The sequence below is a fragment of the Cydia pomonella genome, chromosome 13, assembly GCF_033807575.1.
Source record: "Cydia pomonella isolate Wapato2018A chromosome 13, ilCydPomo1, whole genome shotgun sequence".
In the NCBI taxonomy this organism is placed as follows: domain Eukaryota; kingdom Metazoa; phylum Arthropoda; class Insecta; order Lepidoptera; family Tortricidae; genus Cydia; species Cydia pomonella.
The window spans coordinates 2,554,531-2,569,619 of record NC_084715.1 but is presented as its reverse complement, the minus strand read 5'-3'; the positions used below and the strand labels follow the sequence as shown (position 1 = coordinate 2,569,619).

The 15,089-nt window shown below is 39.6% G+C and overlaps 2 protein-coding genes across 2 annotated transcripts in view; both read right to left on the bottom strand.

Annotated features, from left to right (window-relative positions):
• LOC133523983 (G-protein coupled receptor Mth2-like) overlaps positions 1-15,089 on the bottom strand; it is a 175,626-nt gene that overhangs the window by 33,426 nt on the left and 127,111 nt on the right. The window lies entirely within an intron of this gene.
• Positions 2,914-6,047, bottom strand: LOC133524531 (uncharacterized). Its single transcript, XM_061860615.1, is given in 3 exon segments — positions 2,914-3,216; positions 4,735-5,645; positions 5,648-6,047. Coding segments are annotated over 3 exon segments (1,362 nt in total). The 5' UTR covers positions 5,796-6,047.

Genomic DNA, 15,089 nt, shown 5'->3' with positions numbered 1-15,089 from the left:
CTTAACGCAAACGCGTTCGTCACGTTATGATGTCGATCAAATTTACACTAGGGGTACTGACTTCATTTCATACAGGTAGGTATGTCACATAAATGAAGTACCTACAGTAGAAGTGGTCATTAATTGCTTCACAACCCCACGTCTTACTCAAATATCTCCGTCGAAACACGAGAACAACCCTTTATGCAAACCAAACTCCTAAACATACTTCGTTAAAATTGTACCGGCCGAATATTTCTTAAAATTCTTGTTCAAACAAAGGTTGAGGGGTTTCCAGGCGAGACCAGAAACGTATTCAGAAATAAAACAATATAATACCAATTTGATACATTAAATTTAAACTGAATCACTATTCCATTTCAATAGTTTTTTTTTTATGGTAGAGGAGGCAAACGAGCAGACGGATCACCTGATGGTAAGCGATTACCGCCGCCATTGGACACCCGCAACACCAGAGGGGTTGTAAGTGCGTTGCCAGCATTTAAGATGGGAGTACGCTCTTTTCTTGAAGGTTTGAAGGTCGTATCGGTCCGGAAATACCGCAGGCGACAGTTCATTCTACAGTTAAGTCATTAACATTACATTAAAATTAACTATATAGGGTGAAATTATCGTTTCACCATACGCTGAGGGGTGAATATGTGGGCCATAGAGGTCACAAGAGGCAATTGAATGATTATAGAAAATGCCAATCAAAACTTAAAAAATGTTTGGAAATGTTTATGTGACTTCGTTTGCATATGCCAATACATTTTGTACTTTTCTATACAAAATATGCAGGCCCAGATTTAGAGATCCAGGGCCTGCTTAGGGTCTTGGCATGGTACTTGGTATTTGGGCTCCCTCCATCTCGAAACTATTGCTAGATTGCCTGGGCCCGGACCTTATAGGCCGACGCGGAAATCCGGCCCCGAAAATAAGGTATGCCCCGTATACTCGCACCGGGACCTAAGGATTTTTTAATATCACGTCGTCGGCAAACAAGCTTACGGCCCGCCTGATGGTAAGCAGTCACCGCAACCTATGGACTCCTGCTACTTCAGAGGTGTTACACTTTTTTTTAAGAACCACATTCATATGTATACTCTCGGGAAAACCTCGGAAGTGAGCTCACTCTGTTAAGTGTTATGAATTGTATAATGAAACCACCATAGCTGAGTATAGACTGATCTATTATTTTCTCGCATGCCGCTGCAACCTACCCTACATCTTAATCTACCCACATATAAATACTGACAACTCCCCTTTGAAAAAACAAAGAAAACAATTACACAGACTTAAGAGTGAGAGTGAATATACACACTATAGAGCATGCAAATTACATATACTTAGGTATTTTCCTATTATTATTTTCATTATTCATACCATCTCCTTCCTTTGAATAATACATTAATTAAATTAATTATATGCATGTATTTATTTATATATGTATATATTTTGTTTTTTTTTTTTTTTTTTTATACAAGATAAGAAATAAACTTACACATGCAAGTGTAGGTATCTATCTAAATTTAAATTCATTCCACATTTATAAAATCATATACGAATAATTGTGCTTATTATTTTTATCACATTTAATTTAAACTTTTTTTTTATTTACGCTGTTTTCTAATTTAATCACAAAGACTACACTTTATTCTTTTCATCTTAATCATGCGAACATAATTTTCATTGTTTACCATCTGAATAGGTACTTAATCTAGTTGCGACGAGGTTCAGGTACAGGGTAGGTCCACCGATCAGGAGGTCTCACCATCCTGCCAAAGCGAGTAACATAATAATTAGTATTATTTGCGGAATTCATTTGCTCGCGGTTAGGACTAAGACCCCGGGAGCTGATGGTAGGCTGCGACGCACATGGCACCGTTATATTTATATCGTCATAGGTACATATTGCAGGTTGATCTGAGCGCTGTGGTGAGTCAGCGATCAGCTGTCTACGATTACGTCTTAGAATTCTACCAGACATCATTTTTATAAGATATGACCGCGGCCCTACAATACCATGTACAGTTCCGTTTTGCCATTCATTGTTTATTCTTACCTTAACCTTATCACCTACTTGGAATTCTCGCAGGTGCTTAGCACCTTTATCGTAATAATGTTTTTGTTTACTTTGACGCAGTTTTAGGTACTGTTCGACATTTCGCGGGATTTTAGGAGCTAGTAATCTTGGAGAACATGGTAAAAAACTACGCAGTTTCCTGTTATTCAATAGTTCAGCAGGTGAAGGCAAATTATTGTCAAGCGGGGTATTTAAATATTCTAACAAAGCTATGTTAAAATCAGATTGATTGAATGTGGTTTTCTTTAACATTTTTTTGATGATTTGAACTGCTCGCTCCACCTGACCATTTGACTGGTGGTAGTGGGGGGAGGAGGTAACATGTTGGAAAAACCACTCTTTAGAAAATGTTTTAAATTCAGATGAAGCAAACTCAGGCCCATTATCCGAAATTATCACTTCCGGTATGCCTTGACGTCTAAATATTTCTTTTAATTTTTTAATGACAACACCAGAACAAATAGATTTGACCTTGACTACTTCTACAAATTTGCTATAGTAGTCAATTACTATCAGATAAGATTTCCCATTAAAATGAAATATATCTATGCCTAATTTTAACCAGGCTCTGTTTGGAGGTTCATGCTGCATTAATGTTTGCTTGACGTTTTGTTTTCTAAATGTCAAACAAGCTTGACAATGCGAAAGGTAATCTTGCAACTGTGAGTTCATATGGGGCCAAAACATGATATCGCGCGCTCTTAGTTTACATTTTTCTATTCCTAAGTGGCTACTATGTGCGCGTTTCATAATTTCTGATCGCATGCATTTAGGTATGACAACACGATCTCCCCTCCAAACAATTCCATAAGCAACTGATAATTCATTTTGATATGCATAATAGGGTTTTAATGTATCACTAACATCTTTTTTGTGATCTGGCCATCCTCTTTTATAGTTTTAGTTAGCTCTTTCAATTCAGCATCATCTTGCGTGCATTTTTGTATTTGTAAGAAGTGCGTATCAGTGAGCGGGTTGCTTGCCGAGATGGCGCACACCTGCGCGCGCACGTCGAGGTCGCTCGCCCGTGTGTTGTCATCGCCGCCCGCGCCGGCCTGCACCGCACGAGATAACGCATCGGCTATATATAAGTATCTACCAGGCTTGTATATTAAATTAAAAGTGTACGGCTGTAATCTTAGCAACATCCTCTGTAATCGAGCGGGCGTATTAACTAACGGTTTTTTAATTATGCTTACTAATGGTTTATGATCAGTTTCGATTGTAACATCATTTTTTCCATATATGTATGTATAAAACTTTTCACAAGCGAAAACACAGGCGTATAATTCCTTTTCGATCTGTGCGTAGGCTTGTTCTGTTTTTGTCAGAGATTTAGATACATAACAAACGGGTAAACCATTTTGAAGTAAGCATCCACCTAGTCCGTTCTTACTCGCGTCTACTGAAATCGTCACCGGTTTTTTAACATCATAATATTGCAGAACTGGAGGACTACATAAGCATTTTTTTAAAGCATTAAAACAATTATCATGCCTTGGTTCCCAGTGCCAGTGTACGTCTTTCTTTAATAACTCGCGTAATACATAAGTTTTTTCAGAGAGGTTAGGTATAAAGTTGCCTACATATGTGATTAATCCGAGAAACCTCTCCAAGTCCTTGACACTCGCAGGAGTAGGCATGTTCATTATAGCACTAGTGCGTGAGTCATCGGGACTCACTCCGTGTTGCGTAATCTTATGGCCCAAGTATTTTATCTCTGATAAGCCTATTTTGCACTTTTCTTTGTTTAGTTTTATATTTATTTCCCTACACCTTTGTAACACTTTCCTTAGTCTAATGTCATGTAATGCTTTAGTATCGGCATAAATTAACAGATCATCTATGAATAATTTTACTCCTTCTATGTCGTCAAAATGTTCATATAATTTCCTATGGAAGATTTCAGACGCGGAGGAAATTCCATACGGCATGCGTAGGAATTTGTACCTACCAAAGGCGGAATTAAAAGTGCAAAGGTCACTACTAGCTTGGCTCAACTTAACTTGCCAAAAACCTTGCTTGGCATCAAGAGTGCTAAAGTACTTTGCCCCCGCTAGACTTGAAGTTATTTCATCTAAAGTGGGCAATTTAAAATGCTCTCGCTTAATTACTTTATTTAAATCCTTCGGGTCAAGGCATATTCGCAGGTCTCCGTTCGGTTTTTTAACAACAGTCATGCTATTTACCCAGTCGGTGGGTCCTTCAACTTTTGCGATGATGCCTTGATCCTGCATTTCTTTCAATTTATTTTTAACCTGTTCTACTAGCACAATTGCCAATTTTCTAGGGGCATGAATAACCGGTTGAGCATGGTCTTGTAATTGTATTTTGTATTCTCCTGGTAGACACCCCATACCGTCAAAAACGTCGGGGTACTCATCCAATACAGAGGTGGCGTTATTTGACCTACCTATAGACAGCTCATGGGCTCTTTGTACTAAGCACATTTCTCTACAAGAGTATCTACCAATTATTGGACTTGACTTGAGCTCAGCTACAATAAACTCCAAAATGTAAGTATTATTTTTATACACAACTTTTAGATTACATTTACCCGCAATGGGTATCAAGTCTTGTGAATAACCATATATTTTTACCGCGGTTGTACTAAGGGAATGCCTATCTATTCCTAATATTTTTAAGTACCTTTCTGGCAAAACATTTACCTCAGCTCCCGTGTCCAGTTCAAACATAATATTCTTATTGTTAATGGATACAGTTACAGACCACTCATTATCATTATTAAATTTATTATTTACCTCATCGGTGGATTCCCCTCTTATTTCATACACGCGACACATTCTCGAGTAGTGATTTCGTCCATGGCACCTGTCACACAGCTGACCAAATGCTGGACACTGGAATCTTTTATGTGTAGACCCACATCTCGAACAGCTATGGCCGCCAGTCCTGTTGGTTTGTGACGACCGCTGCCAATTGCCGCGCGCCGCTGGCAGGTTGTCGTGCCCGGGAGCTGCGTGTGCCTGTCCGGGGCGCCCTCCGCGCCACGATCCACGGCGGCGGCGCCCGCGATTGTTCGCGCTGACCGCATGCACCGCCTTATCCTCTGTATCCTCATGTTCTTGTCTATAACAACAGCTCGGTTGACCTTGACGTTCCATCGCTATTTTTTGCTTAGTTTTGATTTCATGCACATGATGTTCCACATTGTCCTGCTTTATGTGACCAGCTTGAGCACGGGATATTTCGGCTAGCCTACATATTTCTATAGCTTTTTGCAGCGTCAAGTCACTTTCTCGTAGAAGTCGTTCCCGCAAGCTTGTCTCCTGAATACCGCATATTAACCGATCCCTCACGAGGTCACTGCACAGATCTTTAAACTCACACTTTGCCGCCATCACATTTAATTCAAAGACATACTGTTCAATAGATTCGAACTCCTGCTGGTTCCGTGTGAAGAATTTGTGTCTCTCTACGGCGAGGTTCTTTTTGGGTTCAAAAAATTCGTCTAACTTCTTTAACAACTCATCTACAGTTTTTGACTCTTCGCTAAACTGGTCATATACCTCGCGGCACTTATCACCTATTATATGCAGTAAAATGTTAATTTGAACCTTTTGTGGTATTTCCCGATTTCACAAGCTTCGTAATAAATTAAAAAGGCTTTTTTCCATTTATCCCATTCTTTGCATAAATTTCCCGATGTAACGTTCACTAAATTGTTCTCAAATTTGAACGGTAATGGCGGATGCAGCACTGACTCCATTGTGGCGATAAACGATCCTCACTTTCACAATACTTATTTATTAATAACGACACACAAGTTTACTTATAACCGAACAGAGTTTTTACACTTTATCTATAATTTTACATTATATAAGTCTTTTTTCCGGCTGCGCCATGTTAAGTGTTATGAATTGTATAATGAAACCACCATAGCTGAGTATAGACTGATCTATTATTTTCTCGCATGCCGCTGCAACCTACCCTACATCTTAATCTACCCACATATAAATACTGACACACTCTACACCCGGAGCGTCCGTGGGAAGAAATTCCTCTTAAACCCCACAGTACGCGCCCGTTTAGGTTCTAGGGTCACCCTGCTGACGGCGAGCGGTGCGGTGATAGTAGCCGTGGGCAAGCCGTGGGCATCATGTCAAACAATTCTTCAGTGCACAGCCCATTGTAAAAGGATACATAAGTATATCATGTCAACTCTGTATTATCCACCTACACAGTTATAATAATATATTCTATTTCTATTGTCGATAAACTGTCATTTTGGCTACTGCTCCAGCTATTCAGATCAAGCAAATGTCAGATGAATGTCCATTCTACAGCCTAAGTCGAAAAATTCACCTGATACTAGCTCTATTATATTTTTAAAGCGTACAATTCTTATCAGACCATTCACTCAAGTATCCTTGAATTACGTCATACTCACCCGGACACGGGAAATCCCTCTCGACATTTAAGTGTGATTTACCGGAATACCGGATCTAAAATTTCCGGCTTCCATTCCGATAAAAGATTCCGATCTTGGAAATCTGAGGTATTTAATCATTTAGATAGTGTTGATAAAGACTCGATTCTTTTGAGTCTTTATTTTAGCATTTAGACTCTTTTTTTAAGAGACTCCGGAGGCATCCACGATGAATTGCGTTTTTTTAGAATCTGACCAAGCTAACTCTGCAAGACATTTACACTGTCAAAGTGCGGTCATCATAAATGTTAAATTTCTATGAAAATATGACGTTTAAAATAACTGTTAGGGCGGATTCGCACTACGTCGGTTCCGAATCCGATCCGAACCCGTGAAAATATGGTCCGTACTAGCCTTAGAACTATTTCTATGGTAAGTTACGCACTAGATCCGATCTCCGTCATCCGATTTCTTTCGGATCTAGTGCGTAACTTGCCATAATATGGCATATTTATATTATAAATAGTTCTACGGCTACTACGGACCATATTTTCACGGGTTTGGATCGGATTCGGATCGGACGTAGTGCGAATCCGCCCTTAAATGTAGTATGTTTAGTTTTTATAGTTACCCAATTTGTCTGTAGATGTCGCTGTTCTATCGGCTACTTCACGCTTTTAAGATTTTTCTACAGCCCCTGATAAGGTTTCGGAATAAATGAGTAATAAGTTGTCAAGTGAAGTTTTACGTTCATTGCAAAAGGTAGGAAGTGTAGTGAGTGAACAATGACAATCCTTCATATTGTTGTATCCAAGTCGGTGCAGTTAGTTTTTAGACGGATTCTAAATCTTTTTTTTTAAAGGATTTGAGTCCCATAGTTCTACAAAGGAATGAGAACTCTTTTAGGTCGCGAACTGGACGCAAGAGGGGTCGTCCTAATATGTACAACGCAACTACACGATTATCGCAAGTTCACACGAATTTTACTCGCGCGAAGGCGCGATCAAACGTATTGTACCCTAATTGGTCGCGCGATTGTCAATTAGGACATCTATTCGAGTTCAATTGTTTGATCGCGCGTTCGCGCGAGTAAAATTCGCGCGATCTTGCGATATTCGCGTAGTATAATGTAAATTAGGACGACGCCAGAGGCACGCGGCGCGGCGCGACGAGCGGCACATCAAGGTCGTCCATATTTGTCGAGAATGATATTAATATTATAGGACATATCATAGGACACTATTACACAAATTGACTAAGTCCCACAGTAAGCTCAATAAGGCTTGTGTTGTAGGTACCTAGACAACGATATATGTAATATATAAATACTTACAAATACTTAAATACATAGAAAACACCCATGACTCAGGAACAAATATCCATGCTCCTCACACGAATAAATGCCCTTACCAGGATTTGAACCCGGGACCATCGGCTTCGTAGGCAGGGTCACTAGGCAAGACCGGCCGCCAATAAATAAATGAATGGCCTTGATTTACCGCTCGCCGCGCCACCCGTCGGTTGCGTCCAGTCCACGGCCTTAAGATTTAGTCTAACAAAAAAAACTAAAATTAAAACTATTAAAACTTTGTGCTTCTAGTTAAACTTGGAATTATGTGTCAAGACAGAGCGTCTTGAAGATTGTTTTTAAAATTCTGAGTGGTCTCTTCACGAGACTAATTCAAGTCAATTCTAACTTTTCAAGAACTTCAGCTTCGTTTTAACAACTGGAATCTAATAAAACTACGTGAAGTACTCTTACAACATTTTATTTGGCATTCGCCATGTTGCGAATTTTCTGTGGTACTAATTTATTTTATTGTCAAGGAGCCTCTTTGACAACATGACAACCGACGTTAAATAGCATTGTTTAATACAAAACACATAGCGTGTAAGCTTAGCTTAAGTTATTTTTCTATATAGCAACATATTTTGTAGTTGCCCTATAGTTTGCATGTGGCAACTCTCTCTCTTCTTTCTCGATCCGAACCGACGACACGTCCCGCGATCACCTTTGTAATAATTTTTAATATAAAAGTGAATAAAAGTTCATTTAAACTTAAAAAGCGCATTTTGTATTCTCCAAGCATCAATAAAATGCCATAAAAATAAATAAAAAATGCAAGAAAAAATATTTTGAATAGGTACAATAAAACATTAACAGTATTGCATAGCATTTTGAAATTAATCGTTGTCATGGCCGGTACCACAAAGTAAATAGCGGCGGCGCGCGCCGGAGCAGAGTCCGCTCAGTACAAAGTGCCATTTTCGCCGCACGCACACAGACGTGACATTTACTCACACAGACGTTACATTTACAGGCGTTCTCGGGCACTCTGGGGCAGAGCTTAGTCGGGCTGTGCGCGCGTTGCTCACTTGACGTCCCCGCCGCTACGTAGGTACCTACTGTCATGTACGTCAAAATGCAGTCTCTAAGGAATGCAAACATGATAAGATGTATGTATAAACGAATCGATGTACGTATGCCTGTAAATTTATTGTATTGTTATGTATGTCTTATATTACCTACTCCTTTTTAGGGTTCCGTAGCCAAATGGCATAAAACGGAACCCTTATAGTTTCGCCATGTCCGTCTGTCTGTCTGTCTGTCTGTCTGTCCGAGGCTTTGCTCCGTGGTCGTTAGTGCTAGAAAGCTGAAATTTGGCATGGATATATAAATCAATAAAGCCGAGAAAGTCGTACAATAAAATCTAAAAATTTAATTTTTTTTAGAGTACCTCCCCTACACGTAAAGTGGGGGTGAATTTTTTTTTTCGCTTCAACCCTAGAGTGTGGGGTATGGTTGGAAAGGTCTTTCAAAACTAATAGGGGTTTTCAAGAAACATTTTTTGATAAAGTGAATATATTCGGAGATAATCGCTCCGAAAGAAAAAAAAAATGTGTCCCCCCCCTCTAACTTTTGAACCATAGGTCCAAAAAATATGAAAAAAATCGCGGAAGTAGAGCTTAAGAAAGACATTAAATGAAAACTATAGCGGACATGATCAGTTCAGCTGTTTTTGAGTTATCGCAAAAAGTTTTCCCTTCATAGTAAAAAGACTTATTTTAATTAGGTACTGATTATGCAAATTTGCCTATTTGTTTAACTCAGGTGAAAGGTACCGTTTCATCCCTTGGTTAACAATTTACTATACTTTAAGCTCCAGTTTAGCTTATTGTGACGGAAGAGTAACTACGGAACCCTACACTGAGCGTGGCCCGACATGCTCTTGGCCGGTTTTTTAAAATTTGAAATTAATACAGAAGCAACCCTAGTGAGTCGGGCAAGTTTAGGTAAGTATTTTCAAGAACGGCGGGAACGGACCTTTTGTTTATTTTTTATTTTGTGCCTGTACTGACATTATTTATGTTATTGATATTATATTTGACTATACATGGATTACGCACATTTTTGCCATATGGTATCTATAGGTACTTGTAGCGAACATTGAGTTATTATTACTATAGAGAAGCCATACTAAACAATGAAATTGTCGCAATCGCAAACTGAGGGTCCACCGCGAACCACGTTCGACGTCTTGCCTCTCTGTCACACTTACTTACGAATTTATAAGTGCGCTCTGTACCGCGCGACCAAAACGTCGTAAAGGCCGTAAAATTCATGGCGCTTACGCGTTTAGGTCGCGAGATTCACGCTCCTATGGTTTGCTGTCAAAACAACAGCTCATGGCGCAAAATACATGCTTTGTGCCGGTTCTGTAATACTTCAATGGTAGCGACACAATCTCAGAGCCAAATTATAGAACTTTGTCAGTCTTTAACTTGGTAGGTTATATAGCGAAAATAACTCGAGCAAACGGGGCTGGTTTTAACAAGGTCTGAGGGCTTACCGCGAACCACGTTCGACGTGTTACCTCCCTGTCACACTTACGTACGAATTTACAAGTGCGACAGAGAGGCTACATGTCGAATGTGGTTCGTGGTAGGCCCTCTGGTTTCCCCTCTGGGTGGGAAGTTGGAAGGTCGAATGGCAGTTGCCTTTGTATAAACTAGTAAATCAGGATGCCACCAATGGCTGTAGCACGGTCGCATTTTTACCACCTGTCACCATGCCTGTCAAGTTCTAACAAGTATGTAAGTGCGAAAGTGACGGGCATAGTGACAAGTGATAAAAATGGAACCAAGCTGCCCACCGCAGGTGTAGTGACAAGCGATAAAAATGCAACCGTGCTGCCACCGCAAGAAAACGCCAAGAGAGAGAGAGAGAGATAAAGAGAGTCGTTAAACTGAATTGTCTTAAGAGGGAAGAATAGCTTTTCGAATCTAACGAAATAACGGTAATATTTCTATGAGATTCCAGTTCGGGCGAAAACGGTTTCCACTAACTAGGTAAATCTTAACAAATCACTTTGATTTTGATGTCGATCGCTTCAGCATAATATTTTAATTCTAGATTAATCATAATAATAATAATCATAATCATTTATTTGTAAAGCTGATTTACAAGTCACTAATAATAATAAAAGATGTCAATACTTTCAATAGAGAGTAATCAAAGTAAATAGCACAATTATTAATTGGTCATTATGAACTCGTCATAATTGTAGGACGGGCGCTCAATAAGCCAACTTCTTAGGCGATGTTTAAAGCTGCTTACGCTTGGGGCCCCAGTTATATTTTTTGGTAGACGGTTATATACTGTGGGGCCCGTCACATGAGTCAGTTTCGAGGACTTGGCAAGCTTGCGGCTGATAGCAACGAGCTTATGTGCATTTCGAGTATTGCGCCCATGTATCTTGCCATTTGTTTTATAGGTGTGAATATTTTCACGCACATAAACTGCTATCTGCATGATTACAATAGCAGGTAACGTAAGAATGCCTAACTCTTTAAAAAGGTCTTTAGCCGGTGTATCAATTGGTACTCGTGCAAGGATTCTAATGGCACGTTTTTGCAGGCGAAAGACCCTTTCCCACTCAGCACAGCGACCCCAGAGTTCAGCTCCATATTGCAACAGAGAGTGTACGGTTGCAAAGTAACACGTACGGGCGACCTCTGGAGTCACTGTCCTAGCAACTCGGCTTAGAGCGAAGCAGGCACTAGCTATTCTGCTGCACAACTTGTCGACATGCCTATCCTATTTCGAACCAGAGTCAATTTCGGTTAGGTTTCGCGGTATGAAAAAAAATAATATTTAGCTAATTTTGAAAAAAAGGATAACCTATTAAACCTCGCTTTTCATTGTGTCAATAACATACTAAGAAACCATGTAGAATGGAAAATATTTAGAAGTGGAAAAACGGTTTTGTCTTTTTGTATTAACGATCAAGTGGTACTTCTCTCTAAAGAATGAGTCCGTTCTTTTGTACTTTGTCAACACTATCGATGATACCGACTGAAATATTTATTGGAATAGGAGTGTTTCTACGTTGAAAGATAAGTAAAGTATTCCCCTAACCTTATCGGTTGTGATTGTGGTATGACTGATAACCGGGCAAACGTGTTAATGAAAATATTTTTATGATGTTCGGAACTTCTAGGAATCGATTAGTAGATACCGAAACAATCGAAACATAATCGCATTCGGCATGCATAATCGCAACTGGTCTAATTTGACAGACGTTCACACGTACTCTCTACTCGAGAGAATGGGAAGAAGAGACTAGCTGCAGACAGTCTAAGATGATGGTCAAGGGCATTGATCCCAAAAGAACCAGGTATCTTCTGAAACTAGGTAAGAGCAGTCTGAGAATATTGACAGGTATCATTACTGGTCACAATACTCTCAACAGACATCTCAAGGTAATAAAAATAAATAGAGACTCCTCCTGTCCACACTGTGGTAAGGAGGAAACTAGCTTCCATCTACTAGCAGAATGTATCATGTACGCGGCACTGCGATATAATACATTCGGTAGAGACTCACTAATAGAAAACGAACTAAAGGACGTCGAACTTAAAGATGTCCTTCTGTTCTGCAGGAAAACAAGAAGATTTGAGGAGATTGGTATGGGAATGCCGCCGGGACAGTAACCTGCAGCTCCAACTTCAGGGAATTGGGCTGGATGAACGCAACACGCGATCGACAGCCCGCCTGCTTCCGGCCGGGCGTCCCTACACTACATCTACATCTACATCTACTCTCTACTCAGTCTGAAAACCAGCACTAGGCCCTCTGCTTGGCATATGCTGAGATTGGAGCCCACTGCTCAATCATCAGGTATTAAATGTAATGAATTACCTATCTTTCTCATTCATTTTTTTTTTAATTTTTTTTTTTAATTTATTTAGAAAACAAACAGCCTTTTACAAATATGTCTAGAGTAAATGAACTAAAAATAGGCCTAAAGTTTCCTACATTACTAAGAAAACTATTACATAGAAATGTAAATTACGCAATTACCGGTTTAGTTGTGTACTACATGCAAGTAAGTTAAGAAAACATACAAAAGTATGAAAAATATGACTGGAACCAAATTGATCAATTTCTAGAAAACAAAATTTGCCGAACTTTGTTCTTGAACACGGACAAACTATGAACAAAAATATTTGTATTTAGTATTTAAGGTTTATTATTGTACTTTGTTCATAAGGTTTTTTGTGGCAATAAATATTTTCTCATTCTCATTATCATTCTACTCTCAGAGTAACAACAATTGAAACCGTACAATAATTTGCATCGATGCGACATACTCGTACAAATTATTCGGGATATCGGTGCAAACTATATTTCGTCAACCATACATGATTGTTTTCTTTTCTGAGTAATTCCAAATTTCCATACATTATGTAAAAATAAGTAAATATTTGGGGACAATCTTACATAAATCGACCTAGCCCTATAAACTAAGCAAAGCTTGTACAGTCAGCATGAAAAGTAGCGGATAAAACAACGCGCCAAAAGTATCTGATATTCCAGATAACATTTAAAAAAATAGATAAATTTCTAAAATTCGCTTTCAAAAGTATATATTTTATTGTACCAGTAAATAAATTCGATTTCGAAACGTGACGTACGCGTTTGCGTTTAGTCTCATTTTGTATTGGATTTAGAAAGAGCGCGCCAAGCGGGACGTTTTGGAAACTCAAAATCCTATACAAAATGAGACTTAACGCAAACGCGTTCGTCACGTTATGATGTCGATCAAATTTACACTAGGGGTACAGTTGTTCTATATTAAAGACATGACTTTTTACTAATCTGTTACAGAACGGTAAATAAATATGAAGCGTTATTTGATACTGTACTATGGGTACTATTAGACGACGATATACATACGTATACTGATAAATAGAGTCAGACCATTATCAAACCCTTGCATAGGTGTGGTGGATATACAACAAATTGTATCAAAATATTTCCAATAATGTTAATATACAAAGAGGAAAATGAGGACTAGGTTTGTATCGAAAGGCGATTTCGTGCAGGTCTTCCACTTTCGCCTTAAGTCCTATTTAGACGGTTCAAGAACTTGCATGCGATTTTCATTACATTATCGAATTTGGTCGATCGAATATCGCATGCAACTTCTCGGGCCGTGTAAATAGGGCTTAAATAACTCCCTTCCAATTACTACTTACTTACTTACTCCGTTGGCTCAGCGACCCAAAATGAGACTTGGCCTCCCACACAAGACAGCGCCACTTTTCTCGGTCCTATGCGACCTCTCGCCAATTGTCGACTCGAAGCTCGCGCAGATCCGCCTCCACCATGTCGCTCCAGCGATACCTAGGGCGTCCGATAGGACGTCCTCCTGCTAGGCGACCCAGGTACGCTCTTTTTACGTTCCGATCTTCGTCCATTCTTCCCTTCCTTCAATCTCACGGTTCTTAAGGACTGTCCAACTTCCATCCGGTCTTCGTTGGGGCCCAGTATTTTACGGAGGATTTTCCTCTCGGCAACTAGCAGCATGTTTTCTTCCTTGAGTTTACTTCCAATTGTGATACCTTTTGCGAAGACGCAAGTTTGGAATAATGTTTACCTCCAGAACTTGGCTACGTTCCACTCGCTTACCTAGCACAGACGTCAAATAATTTTCTAAATATGTAGGTGCAGTCAGCTGCAAAAATATGTATCGAAAGAATCGTCTCATAAATATGGTACTACCTACGCTCTTATTACACTGGAATAAGATGCTATGGGACATATTTTTGAGTAAGATGTGTACACCCATATTTTTACACTTGTACATTTCACATATCGTGTCGATGTGATATGGTGTGTGTGTGTGTGCGGGTAATGACCCGCAATGCATTTTGCTCTCTTTAACATTTAAATGTTTACCTTTAAATTTTTGACATAGATACGTAAGCATCATCGCACGAATGCGGTAAAGTAGCACCATATGTACTGTAAAAATATGTTCCATAATATCAATATCCGAGGCGGAAAACTAGGACTACGTTTGTATTGGCACACAGGAGGTACCAATATGGGCCGGTACAGACGGACTGCTACTTGTATGGGAACTGCATGCCGACTGCACTCCAACTGCAACGTCGACGTGCAGTTCCCATACAAGTTGCAGTCGAGTTGCAGTCCGTCTGTACCGGCCCTATAAGCCAAGAGTGAGAGACTTTAAATCTCGATGTCATCCTACACCGGTTCATTCGAGAACACACCTCGCTCGTACTCTGACAAGCAATGAGTTTATACGGCCTTATTTCCAGCAC